Below are 16194 nucleotides of genomic sequence, written 5' to 3'. Positions count from 1 at the left end.
GTCTCTTTAAAACTCAGTTTATTCATCTATGAAATGAGTTTGATATTATTACCCTACTTATAAAGTAATTGTGAGGATCATTTAATATAGTGTGTAAAGCATGAGCAGAGTACCAAGCATATAATTAATACTCAACACATACGTGTAACTTTTATAGCTCTGGACTCTGATATCCAAAGACACTTGATTGTTTTGCTTTAAATAACTAATAAACAAGCAGATTTGGCAGGGGGAGGGACACTGAGGAAAAACAGAAATATTAAGGATTCTGCTGCTACTTCAAATATCTTGAGATTTGGCCTTGGAGCATAATGTCATTATTTTCCTGTTTTCACTTGTCCATTTAGAGAGTACAAATTTGAACTAATAATTGAGAAAATCAAATTATTAGTTCCAAAGATCAGCCATATCTCTGCAATGTTGTGTTTTATCTAACCTCATGGAAAAGCACAGATTTTATATCATTATATATGACTGAATTGTAAAGAATAATATTTTAGTTGATGAAAAAAATATAATTAAAAAATGTAAACCAATCAAACCATACCTACAAAGATTCTTTTTCTCTGATACTCATACCCAAAATATCTTGTACATGAAGTCAGAATAGCTTGGATTTTAGTAGCACAGTTTCTGTGATCAGCTCCCCCAGTTTACATACTAACTCTTCCACTGAATACATGAATGAATTTGGGTAAATATTTTGACTTGTCCATGCCTCTATTTGCAGTTTAGTTACAACACACTAATAATAGTAACTAGTTCACAGAGCTGTTGAGAGAATCAGAGTAATGCATGTAAAAGACCTTCAGTAAATACTTCAAAAGTACTTGGAACAATAAATAAGACAGCATGATTAAAACCATTAAAAGCCATACAAGTAACATACTAATCTTTGGTTAAGAGAGCCCAGTGCTTTTCCCAAAGTGACTTATCAGAGAATATACCATATTGGGAATAAACTAGATCTTTCTGAGCCTGATATTTAGTGAGGATGAAATTCGAGAGCCCCTGGAAATTAATGTCTGTCACTGAAGTTCCATTTCTTCATTCCTGACATGACTCTTAATGCATATTTTTTATGTTTATTGTTTCTTCCTCTTTGTCACCTCAAGATAGAAACTGCCCCATTGAAAAAGACTGAAGGGAGTTAAGTCACATTATGTTTTATGTCAGAATCTCAGGTCACATAAAAACTTGGAGATTTTGCTGAATATTTTCCTTTTGCTTCTAGAGATGCTCTTGGTCCCATCATAGACCTTGGGAGGCAGAACTCAAATCTACAGCAATATCTGGGAAAACTTGGCCTCTGATTTCCAGTTATTTCAACTTTGGGGAAGTACTAGCAATGTTCATGGGGTGAAAGGGGAGAATGGTCCTGGTGTTTATTCCACTGGCTTTCTCCTATCATGCTGTGGTTTGGCAAAGGCTGCACATTCTATATCTTGGGCCATGATCTTATCAGATAGGTCACAAAGTTCCAACAAACATCCTTTCCTTAACCTTTCAGGCCCAGGGGTGATAATAACTCACCAATGCATATTTAACCATCCCTTTTTGGATCCCTTGTTGCTGTGGTTGTTCAGCTGCTAAATCATGTCTGACTCTTGAGACCCATGAACTGCAGCACTCCAGGCTTCCCTGCCCTTCACTATCTCCCTGAGTTTGCTCAAACTCATGTCCATTGAGTCAGTGATGCCATCCAACCATCTCATCCTCTGTTGCCCTCTTCTCCTCTTGCCCTCAATCTTTTCCAAGATCAGGGTCTTTTCCAATGAGTCCCTTAATCCTTCCCAAAACTTTATAAAAGTGTCCTTGTTAAATGTCCTCAGATGACCCCTGGAGTGTGCCGTTTGATTTCTTCTGTTACAGAAATCAATGATTGATCTAGTGAGACACTGAAACAAAAGAGAATTTTGCAGATGGTTGGGATTTGCAGACTGTAAATTACTAAGATATGACTTTTGACCACAAGGACAAATGGCCAATATACGAATGATGATTAAAGTATCAAGTTTCTCAATACCAATACTGTAGTCACAGGATGTGGCAGAAACCACCCTCCATCCATTAAATAATTCATGCTTCCCTTCTACAGTGAAATTACTACAGAAATCTGGCCAGCCAGGCAAAATTTATGTTGATCTGGCCCAACCTTTAGAACCAAACACGGACATTATTAGTGGATGTGAATGTGATACCCAGTACTTCAAGGTCATGGCTTTTAAGAAATGGTTGCAGATTTCCAGCTTCTCCTTTTCTATCCAATGGCTAGAAGTAGGACAGTTTAATCACTCACAAGACAGAAGGAGCAACACTACATTCAGAAGACAGCTACCCATTAACTAGGATTTGTCGTTGTTCAATCACTAAGTTGTGTCCGACTCTTTGTGACTCCATGGACTGTAGTAACCAGGCTCCTCTGTCCATTGGGTTTTTCAGGTAAGAATACTGGAGTGGGTTGCCATTTACTTCTGCAGGGGATCTTCCAGGATGAGGGATCAAACCCACATTGGCAAGTGGGTTCTTTACCACTAAGTCACCTGGGAAACCCATTAACCAGGATTACTGGAGCTAAAATTGTTACAGGGGAAAATTTACTCCACGTGATTCTGTTATCTTTTACTTTAATTTTTGCTTCCTGTTGCTTTGTTCACTAAAAGGATACTTTTTTTTTCCTCAAGGATAATGTTTTCTTTCTCTCTGTTTTTTTCCCCCGTTGCTGAATTTTTAAAAATATTTTTAAAATTTTTACAATGTTGTGTTGGTTTCTGCCATACAACAGTGCCAATCAGCCATAATTATACATACATCCCCTCATTCCCTAGCCTCCCTCCCTTCCACAGGGAAACAACTGAAATAGCACAACAGTAAATGCATATGTTAGCATTATTGAGTCTAAGATTAAAATAGCAATGATCAAAGACAACAAAAATAAAGGATACTGTTCATACATAATAACCTGCCTTGGGGAACACTGTCCCTATGCCTAAATGTTAAACCAAAATACCTTTGTTTGGGACCCTGTCCACCTGTGGATGGCTACAGGAAGGAAGAAATTAACACATCCGCTATGCTCACTCCACAGAGACAGGCCATTCCAGGAAATATTTGTAAGATTGATGGCCTTTTTTATTTTACCTCCTCATTCCCATCCCATCTATTCTATAAAAGAATCTGGTATTAAGTCCCCATAAGATGGTTATTTTGAGACATTTGTCTGCCATCTTCTCCTATTCATTGCCTCAATACTTCATCTCTCATTTAATTGGGCTGTTGTGTGGTGAGCAGAGTGAGCTTGGACTAGGTAACAAAATGTTATGTAAATGAGAAATAAACTTTGTGTTAATACTTATTTTGAGGTTTACTTGTCACAACAACTGCATCACCTCAACTAATATATAATGTGTACATTTATTTTAGAGATTAAATCCCTTTCCAGCTTCCTTGTTTAATGATGTACAGTAATGTACAACTCTTTCCATACTGGTTTGCCCAACGTGAGTTATCCTCGTTCTTTGCTATCAAGGTCATCCTCATCTTCATATTCTATCCCAAATATAAGCTCGTTCTCTGTCCTTTTCATCTTGACAGTAATCCAGTACTATCACCTTCAACATCTGCTACATTGTAGAAACCAGAGCAATAATCTATTCTGTAACTGGCCATATTGGTTCAGTTTCTTTCTCATTTCCTTCTTTACCAAGTTATGCTTTGGCTAAAACTTCATAAACTTCTACTTTCTGGATGAAGATGCATCTATTCTATTCCTTAAACTCTACATGTTTTCCCAGGGGTGTGAAAAGGTAGCTAATTTCAGTTCTTGCATTAATCTGTTCCTGACTACAAAAGGAGAATTTGTCTCAGCCTCTCATGTGGACTGCCTTATCCATCAAAGCACCCCAGACATGCAAGAGGATGAAACATACACCTCTCTTCAGTGGGATACTCCAACATCAAACCCTTATCAGAGACATCTGTCTTCCACCAAAAATTCAGGTAACCAGTTATAACTATTTACACTAAGACCTTGTGGCTTATGGGTTTTCTTTTTTCCTATTCTATGATGAGCCCAAGGTGATATTTATAATCTGAAATAACCCACTTATAAGTATAATAATATGCATAACATGCTAATATTAAAAATGAAATAAAGTGGAGGAGAAGTAGAGGACTTGACAAATATATAGTACATTGGGTTTCTCTCTCTCTCTCTCTCTCTCTCTCTCTCTCTCTCTCTCTCTCTGTTGCTGAAAAGACAAAGAATTCCTGGATTTGGAAAATAAGTGAAAGAACTCACATATTTTGTGTAATTTTAGCCCTTCCCTGGTGGCTCAGAGATTAAAGCGTCTGCCTCCAATGCAGGAGACCCGGGTTCAATCCCTGGGTCGGGAAGATCCCCTGGGGAAGGAAATGGCAACCCACTCCAGTACTCTTGCCTGGAAAATCCCATGGACTGAGAAGCCTGGTGGGCTGCAGTCCGCGGGGTCACAGAGTCGGACACGGCTAAGTGACTTTACTTACTTACTTAAAAAACATCCTGTAAATTATCTGATAAATACTAAGAAATAAAAGAGAAAACATAGGTTGAGAAAAGTGGCAAACATTCATCAGCCTGGGTTAGTTCTGTCTTTAATATAAAATATTTATATCAATTTTCTTTTGTTTAGGTAATAAGTTACCACAGACTTAGGGGCATAATACAACATAGCTTTATTTTCTTACAGTCTTAGAGATCAGAAGTCCAAAATGGATTCTGCTGGATTGAAACCACGGTGTCGTGGGTCTACCTTCCATAGAGAGGCTCTAGGGGAGGGGTCCCCAAGTTCTAGGAACTAATGACTGGTGATTTGAACTGGAGCTGATGCAATAATAATAGAAATAAATGCACAACAAATGTAATACACTTGAATCATCCCAAAACCATCCCCACCTTCTTGGTCCATGGAAAAACCGTTTTCCATGAAACCAGTCCCTGGTGCCAAAAGGTTGGGGAACAGTGCTCTAGGGGAAAAACCATTCCCTGTCTTCTCCAGTTTCTAGAGTTGCATCCTTGCTTTCCTGAACCTGTGGCTCCTTTCCAATCTTCAGCTACAGTGGTACATCTTCGAATGTGTCTTGGCTTCCTTTATTATATGGCAGTCTCTTCCTCTTATCTATGTCTCACTTATGAGGGCCAGATAAAACAGGATGATCTTCCCATTCAAAGATCCTTTACTTAATTATACATTTAAAGTCTCCTTCTCCTCATAAGGAAATATTTATCAGTTCCAGAGATTAGAACATAGGCATTTTGGGCAGAGTCATTATTCAGCCTACATCATTATCCAGAGATAAATTGTATGCTTTTTTCTCTCACTAACATTAAGAATATGACAAATCACTCATTCATTTTCCCTCCCCGAATTGTTGCAAAATTGTCTTTAAAAATGTTCCTTATCCAAAATCATGCGTTCAAAGGGAAATACCTTTGAATCAATCATGATCAAATGACACTGACCAGAGATGAGAGATTGGAGACAGCTTTTCTAAATTAATTCATTTATTCATTATTTATTTTGGGGGGCTGCGCTGGGTCTTCCTTGCTGCACATGCACTTTGTCTGGTTGTGACAAGTGGAAGCTATTTTCTGGTTGTGGTGTGTGGGCTTCTCATTGCAGTGGTTTCTCTTGTTGTGGAGCACAGGCTCTGGAGCACAGGCTCAGTAGTTGCGGTGCAGGAGTTCAGTTGCTCCGTGTCATGTGGGATCTTTCCAGACCAGGGATCGAACCTGTGTCTCCTTTATTGGCAAGAGGATTCTTAACCACTGAAAGTGGAAGTGTTAGTAGTTCAGTCGTGTTTGACTCTTTGAAACCCCATAGATTATAGCCCACCAGGCTCCTCTGTCCATGGAGTTCTCCAGGCAAGAATACTGGAGGGGTTGTCGTTCCCTTCTCCGGGAGACCTTCCTGACCCAGCCATCGAACCTGGCCTCCCGCATTGCAGGCAGATTCTTTGTCTCTGAAACACTAGGGAAGCCCTCTGAACCACTAGACTCCCAAGAAGTCCTGGAAACAGCCCTTTTGCTGTCAAAAATTAAAGCCTACTGCCTAGTTTGCCATCATCTCTAAAAGACTGTTGGAAGAGAATACATCTAACAAGTTACTGAGCTGGTGGCGTCATACAAGGACAAAGAAGTATATTGTGAAAGCTGTCCAAGCTGGCATTTTTCCAAATTATGACTTGCATTTCAAAGAGTTTGAGTTCATCTTTTCCTGTTATACACAATTACAATGTTACCTCCTCATTTTACTCAGTATAGTACTTTCCTGTCAGTTGAGGGCAGGAGGAGAAGGGGACAACAGAGGATGAGATGGTTGGATGGCATCACCAACTTGATGGACATGGGTTTGGGTGGACTCTGGGAGTTGGTGATGGACAGGGAGGCCTGGCATGCTGTGGTTCATGGGGTTGCAAAGAGTCAGACACGACTGAGCAACTGAACTGAACTGAACTGACTCACTTCTTTCCCCTACTTTCTCTAAATCAACTTCATTGCTTCTTTTCCTTGTTTAGGAGTATGGTGTCTTGTGACGGTGATCTTATGTATTTTCTGCATTGGCTCATTAGCAACCTCCATTTTCTTGGGCATCAAATGTAAGTATAAAAAGATATCTTCAAAATAATCTATATAGATAGATAGGTTGCATACTACATGTAGCACTACATAGACGTATGCATATCATTTTAACTGGAACTTCATAACTTATAAATGGATAAATAAATCAACTAGAAACACCTAAATGAATATAAACTATATAAAATAATGACTTCCTTATTTAAGTTATGGGACATCAATTAGCTATAACTCTCTAAAGCACTCAGATGCCACTGATAACTTTTAATATTCAATGGCAAACTGTTTAACTCAAATCTAATACCATAGGTCTCTTTGGGAAAAATGATGCAAATAATTGCTTACATTATGATCCCACTTATGAATTATGTTAATATGCCAAAGCATGCAATTTGAAGGTTTTCAGTACTATGCTCTTCCTTTTCTAATATACATTTATTCTAAATTATATAGATCATTTTATTATGAACTTTTCAGTTTATATTAGGCAAGGTACAATTTAGTATGTTTAAGGTAAATGTGAGGACTTTATTTGGGCCAATATTTTGCCACATTTCTTTTTTTTTCTTTCAGTTCAAAGTGAAAACATGCTTTTATATATAACAAATGAATTTTTTATAAACTGTAACAATTACAGAAGCACAGGTTCCAGAAAAAAGACCGAGAACCTTTATTGTCACTTATGCTAGCACAAAGAAATATGCTTAGAAAGACAGTGATGAAGAGCAATTGTCTAGATAATTCTTATATCTTGTATGCCTTGGCAAATCATTTCTTCAACTGGGAGGAATTAGCTGGTGATGGATTAGCTGCTGTAGCAAATGAATAGAATCGAGGAGGGAGTCATGGAAACTTCTAATTTGTAGCCAAATCAGAAAGAAGTAATGCTAACCTGGGAATCTACTACTTGCATTGGCCTCTGAGGTGGGGAGCAGTCTTTGGGACTGAGCTCTTAACCTCGGGATACTGATGCTATTTCCAGGAAGACAGTGTCAGAATTAAATTAAATTATAAGACACCCAATTGGTGTAGTAGAGCAGGGCAAGGGGGTGGGGTGGAATGGGGACAATATATTTGGTGAACAGAAGTGTCAGAAGTGTGAGTGTGGTAGTGGTGTAAAAGTCAAGGAGATTCAAGCCTATGCAATTTGCATCAGGATACATGGAACGTAATTTGGAAATATCTAACGCAATGTAAATGCACAAAACTTTGACCTATTCACTTATCTTACAAATGTACTTACACATGTGTGAAACTATGTATAACTAAGGTTCCTCATTACAGTATTTCTTTCTACAATAACAAAAGATTACAAATAGTGTAAAAGTCAATGAAGCATTATTAAAATAAATCATGATATATTCATACAATAGAATCCAATATAAAAAAGAATGAGAAAGCTCTTTATGTACTAACATAGTATTATGTCAAAAATACATTTTAAGTGATTAAATGAAAACTGAAAAACCATGTAAAAAGATTGTTATCATTTGTGTAAAGAAGATTGAGGGAACTTTATATTCATTTGCATGTAAATTTCAGAACACCTCTGGAAGAATAAAAAATAAATTGATAAATGAGTGCATTAAAGGGCTGGAATTGAGTGGGTAAGGAAACAGGGATGGCAAAGAGCTTTTTTGTTGTACATCCTTTGTAGCTTTTAAAAAAAATTAATTGGAATATAGTTACTTTACAATGTTGTATTAGTTTCTGCTGTACTGTGGAGTGAATCAGTTATATGTATCCATATTTCCCTTCTTTTTTAGATTTCCTTCCCTTTTAGGTCACGACAGAGCACTGAGTAGAGATCCCTGTGTCATACGGCAGGTTCTAATTAGTTATTTATTTCATACATTGTAGTATATATATGTCAACCCTAATCTCCCAATCCATCCCAATTCCCCCTCCCCTTTAGTATCCATAAGTTTGTTCTCTGTATCTGTGTCTCTATTTCCACTTTGTACATAAGTTCATCTGTATCATTTTTCTAGATTCCACATATAAGTAATATTATATGATACTTGTTTTTCTCTTTCTGACTTATTTCACTTTGTGTGACAGTCTCTAGGTCTATCTATGTCTCTGCAAATGACACTATTTCATTCCTTTTTTTGGCTGAATAATATTCCATTGTATATATCTTATCCATTCCTCTGTTGATGGACATTTAGGTTGCTTCCACATCCTGGCTATTATAAATAGGGCTGCAATGAACATTTGGGTGCATGTGTCTTTTTGAATTATGGTTTTCTCTGAGTATGTGCCAAGTAGTGGGATTGCTAGGTCATATAGTAGTTCTATTTTTAGTTTTTTAAGGAACCTCCACACTGTTCTCCATAGCGACTGTATCAATTTACATTCCCACAAACACTACAGGAGGGTTCCCATTTATCTACATCTTCTCCAGCATTTATTGTTTGTAGATTTTTTAGTGATGGCAAAACTATAGAATACTGATGAAAGAAAGAAATCAAAGATGACACCAAGAGATAGACAGATATACCATGTTCTTAGACTGGAAAAATCAATATTGTGAAATAGTTATACTACTCAAAACAATTTACATATTCAATGCAATTCTTATCAAATTAGCAAGGGCATTTTTCACATGATTAGAAAAAATTACAATTTGTATCGAAATACAAAAGACTCTAAGTAGCCAAAGCAATCTTGAGAAAGAAAAATGGAGCTGGAGGAATCAGACTCCCTGACTTCAGACTATACTACAAAGCTTCAGTCATCAATGCAGTATGGTACTGGCAAAAAAAAAACCAGAAATATAGATCAATGGATAGAAAGCCCAGAGATAAACCCACGAACCTATAGTCACCTAATCTACGACAAAGGAGGCAAAAATATACACTAGAGAAAAGGCAGCCTCTTTAATAAGTAGCATTGGGAAAACCAGACAGCTATGTAAAAGAATGAAATAAGAGCATTCTCTAACACTGCACATAAAAATAAACTCCAAATGGATTAAAGACCTAAATGTAAGGCTGAACAATGTAAAACTTAGAGGAAGCATAGGCAAGAACACTCTTTGACATAAATCACCAGATCGTTTTTAACCCACCTTCTAGAGTAATGAAAATAAAAACAAAAACAAACAGAGGAGACTTAAAAGCTTTTGCACAGCAAAGAAAGACATAAATGAGACTAAAAGACAACCCTAAGAATGGGAGAAAATATTTGCAAATCAAGCAACCAATAGGCGATTGATCTTCAAAATATACAAATAGTTCATGTAGCTCAATATCAAAAAGTGAACAACACAATAAAAAAAGAATGAGCAGAACACCTAAATAAACATCTTTTGTAGCTTTTATTCACAAATATAATGAGTAATATGTAGTTCTCTTCAGTCTGCATTGAAGGTTTATTTTGTTATGTGTCAGTATTTTATCAGGAATGGTTGTTATTGTTTAAAGTGTTTCAGATGTCCACTGCTATAATGCAGCAGCAAGAAAAACTCATCCAACAGGAGAGAGCACTGCTCAACTTCTCACAGTGGAAGAGAAACCCCAACCTACAGATGACATATTGCCAAACCTTAATGCAGAAGTCTTTCAGTTCAGGTAACTGATATAAAGTCAATTTTCACTGTGCAGATACCAATGTATACACCAAAACAACAGCAAAACAAAAAACCTACAGCAACGCATATTTCTCTGTAAATTATAGTCAGGATTTCATAAAAAATAGGAGAGAGATACTTTTGATCTGCTCTTTACTTCAATGTCATTTATACATACATCAGTGCTAAGTCACTTCAGTGGTGTCCAGCTCTTTGTGACTGTATGGACTGTAGCCCGCCAGGCTCCTCTGTCCACGGAATTCTCCAGGCAAGAATACTGGAGTGGGTTGTCAATCCCTCCTCCAGGGGATCTTCCTGATTCAGGGATGGAACTCACTTCTTCTGCATCTCTTGCATTGTAGGCTGATTCTCTACCACTAATACCACCTGGGAAGCCCACATTACATTAATAGTATGTGGAAAATACTGAGGTTCCAAGAAATAGAAAAAAAGGAAAATATACAGTCAAACGTCAAAATGTAATGAGTGAGATGAGTAGGTAAGATTAAACAAAAAAAGCAGCATTTTATGTTTTATCCAATCATTCAAATTTGTGTATATCTCCAGCATTCTTGCCTGGAGAATTCTATGGACAGAGGAGCCCTGGTGAGCTGCAGCCCGCGGGTTCACAAAGAGTCGGGTACAACTGAACACACACTCTTACACCTACACATAAAATTTAGAAAATTAACTTCTCTGTAGTGGCTATCATTTTAGTAATTGTCAATAAGCCAGATAGTTCCTTCTAACTGAGATTCAGTCAAGTAAATGTTTAAAAAAATACAATGTTTTACGAACTGCTGAAAGCATGGATTAGGCCCACCTCTGAATCATCAACTTTAATCAGCGTTGTTGTTGTTTAGTCGCTCAGTCACATGATCCCTTAAATCAGTGACAAAATCCATTTTGGAGATTAATTCAAATCCAGCATGTTCTCAGCCTTTCAACTGCCATTGTCAGCACTGCTTATGCTATAACTTTAATAACATTCAGGATACTGATTAGAGTCGTTCTCAAGGATAGTGAAGAAGAGCCCTAAATAATTTGACATCTGGGCCATGGAAACTGATAATGAACTATTCGTGACGCTAAGTAGAAGGCTTTTCCCTGGAGACTACAGTTCTGGAAGTATGAGAGTCTTTCCTTCTATAAAATTGTGCTAAAAACACTTGGTCAAAGTGTTGATCTTTGGTTCCCCTTTTACACATCTGAGCATCCTTCTTTCATGAATACGTTTTTTCTTAAGATAAGTTCTATAAAACTGGCGAAACGTTAAGACTTACTTCTTAGTTATATCAAAGTCCTAAATTGAACGTATTGGTCACTTGTTCAATTTTTCCTCACCTACATATTTTAAAATCACTCCTCAAGGTGCACTCTTTGTTATTTCCACTATATGAGAAACATTTTCATGCTTGACTCTCAGAATTTAAACATCAACTTGAGGCTTACCACTCTACTCAGCTAATGGCTCGTTACATTCTCAATTAAATTGGGCCAATAACATTAATGGACACAAAACAATAAGCAAACAAGTGAAGATTATAAATGATGTAAATTAAAAGGAGGAAAGATATCTAAAAATAGAATAATCAGATCAATTATTATAGAAGAGAAACAATCCAGGAAAATATTCCCAAATTAATTTTATCTTAAACTCTTAGAGACCTATTGCATTTGGAAGTAATTGTACAAATCTTACTGTATTCAGGTTCAAAGGAGGTTAAATTGCTGAGAACTGCATCATATGAGCCATTGAGTTAAAGCAGGGGTCCCCAACCTATGGGATCTAATGTCTAATGATCTGAGCTGCAGCTGATGTAATAAAAATAAAAATAAAGTGTATAATAAATGTAATGTGCTTGAATCACACTGAAACCATGCCTCACTCCCAGGTCCATGGAAAAATTGCCTTCCATGAAACTGATCCCTGGTGCAAAAAAAGTTGGGGATCATTGGAAAAAATTCAGTTTCACTGGGAATAATACAAGGGGTTCTTTTGCAGAGGTGTGCTACCAATATTTTTACAATAACTTTAATGGAATGTTTATATTTGAAGCCTATAACTGCAGCCCTTGTCCAAACAACTGGATTCAGAATGGAGAAAGTTGTTACTATGTCTTTGAAAGCTGGAAATTTTGGCACACTAGTAGAGAGGATTGTTGGAAGAAGGAATCTGATCTTCTGCAAATAGAGAGCAAAGAAGAAATGGTAAACACTGCTTTATGATTTCATATCATTCTGAAAATACCTATGGAATGAAAAGACTGATTCTCATAGAATTCCTTAATACTCTGTAACAATGGTATATTTGTTGGGAAAAAAAATTTCAATATTCAAAGTGGGAATTGGCATGCCTTGTTTTCCTTTTAATTGGAGAAACAAAATACAGGATGGTTATTCAGAAATCAGGGAGAATATGTTAGTTCTATGTTCTTTGTTACTCACAAAGGGAGGGAACAAGAGAAATTCCATTTTGTAACTGCTAATCCACTCCCAGATATGCACACATTATGATTGTATATATGTTTAATTTGTTTTAAATTTGAAGTTTCAATACTTTAGGGAGGTATACTAAACTATAACAATTATATAATTATCAAGAAAAGTAGAAGTACAAAAAGTGAGGTGACATCATGAAATGGAGAGACCTGTGAAAATAAACATTTGCTAAATGAACTGTTTAATTGACATTAAACCTAGTTTACTAATATTTTAATGAGTAAGATGCTTCCTTGAAATCGTTATACCCATAAATTATGTGTGAAGTAGAAAGCACAGTTACACACTTCTGAATTTATTAAAAATGTATATCTGCCATATTCAGTAATTAGTCAAAGCTCATTTTTATAAGAATAATAGAACAATTTGTTAAAGATATGTAATAAACCAAAGCAACTTAGACTAGCTAATGACAGTTATGGGTTTGCACTATTTTCCTGTGCAAATTAAGTAACAAAAATTAGAAGTATTTATTCCTACAAAATATGCCTGCAGTTAATTGCTGCTGGACTCTTCTAAACTATTTCTCACACTGACGTATCCTGGAAAAGACATATATATGCTATCTGCCAAATTCTGAATCCATTAAAATTATTTTGACATCAGATGCCTATATGTTTCATAGTTTTTAACACAACCTTGATCATTTAGCAATAAAAGGGAAAGTATACTTTCTTTAAAGTCTCTCTCTTTCCAGCCTTCAAGTTCCAATTACCTTTGTAGAGGCAAAATATCACACTTCTATTTCATGGTAGTTTATTAGCTTTTTGTTTGTTTTGGAGTACCACTCCAACCTTGGTTCACTGTTCAAGTCTTGTTTCTTACAGGACTTTATCACGGGCAGCCTGACGAAGATCAAAAGAAACTATGATTACTGGGTAGGACTGTCACAGAACGGGTCCAACCAACCTTGGCTTTGGCAGGATGGCTCCTCTCCTTCCGCTGACCTGTAAGTCTCTAAAGGAAATGTTCAAAGAATTAGACACAGGTGGGAAATTAGCCATTAATTTTATCTTATACCTTACATTTCCTCCAGGAGACATGAGGAGCATGATAATTTCATAAGCTTAATTGGAATCCAAGCCAAGATAAAGAGTAGCTACGTGGCTTCTAAATCTTTCTCCTTCTCAGCCCCACGCGAGCACATTCACATCAAAATCTGAAAGTCTGAATGAATGATATTATGTGATTATCAAGTACATTTCCTTTGTATCATTGAATGGAGAGAGTGCTAATTAAGTAATTCCCATAGTAAGATTTCAGAAAGAACTGGGGAGACTGGTCAGCCGTGCCTTCATATTTTGAATATTAAGAGTCAGAAAAAGAGATTTGAAATTAGAGCCTATCTTTGTGTATTTAAGCATTTAAAAAAATATGCTGCCCATTAAAATAATATTTGCACATTTTATTTTGAGAAAATAGCTCTGTTATTGAAGAAGGGGAGGAAAACCACCACAAGAGGGTGCCATATTAAAACAAAAAGCTGTGCATCTCTCATTTTATTGCCCAAAGAACATCTCCGTAAACCCACACCTAATCTCAGATATACTGACTTGCCGCTCCAGGTTGCCAAGACAGGCACCCCAGTCAACCGATCAAGTCTGTGGATACCTCAGAGACAATGGCCTTTCTTCTGCTAACTGCAGCGTTTGGAAATATTTCATCTGTGAGAAGTACGCACTAAGATCTTCTACCTGAAAGAAATTTTGCTTAAAGTGATCACTCCATTATGATCATATTTGCAACAGATCCTTCAAAAACCTGTAATAATGAGCCTAAGGGCCAGCACAGAACTAAACCAGTGCAAGGGCTGTAAAACCAGCTACCTGGGACACAAAACCTATCTTGCCTTTACGCTTGGTAATATTCCTCAATGCTTTCCATATGTTTCTTTGACACTGCTCAAATTACTTACCAATAATAAAATTGGTTTAGAGCAACAGAAGACAAAACTGTAAAGAATGGAGAACATAGGCTGAAGAAAAATCATTTCCATTTGTCATTTTTTTTCCTCTGTCTCTTTCTATTTTTTTTTTAATTTAGAGTGACTATAAACTCTACAGAAAAATCAGTAAATCACTGGTGAGATGATGCAATTTTAGCTAACCAATACCCTTTTCAATAAATGAATAAATGTGACCTTTCAAACTCACTGTTTGCAAAATCTTTCTATGCATTTACTGGGCTTGCCAGGCATTATGTTATCAGACTGGTAGGATGGGAAGACAGTGACATGGATTTTCAAATTGGAAGGAAGATATGCTGCTATCTTCTGCCTATAAGACAAAATCATTTTTAGGACTGCAGAATTTTACTGGAGAGAAGAACAACCAGAGCTACATGTCTGTGGAAGGAATAGTCAGGCTGGCACAGCAGTATCCAGTAAGGAAGAGCTGGCTGATTCATGTTGTTGTATGGCAGAAATCAGCACAACACTGTAAAACAATTAACCTTCAATTAAAAATAAATTTAAAAAAAAACTGCAAAAATAGAACTGTGATCTTCCTTTGCCGGGAGCTAGCGTGAGGAATTCCACCCATGACAAGGTCATGAGGCAAGAGCTCTGATGGCAAGGCTAATCAGACCTCAGGTTTTCCCCCTGGAATTTCCTGAGCATCCACCCCTCAAAAAATAAGAATCTGCCTGCTTTTCCACTCTTCTAATATTCTCTGGAAAAAATTAACTCAGGGCTTTAGTCTTCTGCATTTGAAAGGGATGTTTCAGTTAACCGCCTCTGATTGCTCTCTAGCTTGCCTAACAGGTTCCCCGGACCTCTTACAGCTTGTGAATTGCTTACAGCCCCCCAACCGCAAGAGGCACAAAGCTTGAAAGCATCTTAAGATACAGAGCCTTTTCTAAAGAGTTAAAAATTATATTGGTAGAGGGTTTTCACTGTTGACTCAATGACTACTGCCAGGCCTCCATATTCTTTATCTTTTAGGCACCTGGAAGGATGTTACTCAATGTAAGCAGGATGTAGAAATAGATACATAGTAGTTTTGATGTTAGCAACACTAGACTTTTGAGTTAATTGCTTCTCTTTTGCTGTAAATCACTGTACTCCCTCTACTTGTTATAAGTTGCTGTATCTTTGCTGTGTAAGACTATAACTTTATTTAGTGCTTTCTGAGAGTGGCACCAGACCTTGGGAAGATCAACACAAATAAGTCTTCTGGTTGACAAACCCTTATCAGAAAAAAGGCTGTAAAATGTTAATTGGCCCTTTTGGCTGGAAGATGATGTAAATTACCTAAGACTTGTGTATACAATTAGGTATGCAGAGAGAAAAGCCTGGTTTTGATAAGAGTCTGGACTGCTAACACTGCATAACTTTGTGTTACCCATTGATCTCCATGTTTTATCAAAAGTATAAAAGGCCTTCTGAACAATAGGGGCCGGAGCCAGTCGCTGGACTGGTTTCCCCCATGTCTCTCTCTCTCTTCTTTTCTCCCTTCCCCTCCCTCTGTTCTTTACTCTAATCTCAGGCTGAATTTCCATCTGG

General features: G+C 37.0%; 1 protein-coding gene across 1 annotated transcript; it reads left to right on the top strand.

Moving 5' to 3' along the window:
* On the top strand, window positions 2803-15111 carry CLEC9A (C-type lectin domain family 9 member A). The gene is made up of 6 exons (XM_005680853.3): window positions 2803-3999; window positions 6556-6636; window positions 10045-10191; window positions 12250-12401; window positions 13520-13641; window positions 14258-15111. The coding sequence occupies exons 1-6, from the start codon at window positions 3783-3785 to the stop codon at window positions 14388-14390; spliced, it is 852 nt and encodes a 283-aa protein (XP_005680910.2). The 5' UTR covers window positions 2803-3782; the 3' UTR covers window positions 14391-15111.

This window comes from Capra hircus, chromosome 5 (genome assembly GCF_001704415.2).
Source record: "Capra hircus breed San Clemente chromosome 5, ASM170441v1, whole genome shotgun sequence".
NCBI lineage: Eukaryota > Metazoa > Chordata > Mammalia > Artiodactyla > Bovidae > Capra > Capra hircus.
Note: the sequence above shows the minus strand (reverse complement) of the source record. Positions and strands in the feature narration are given on the sequence as shown.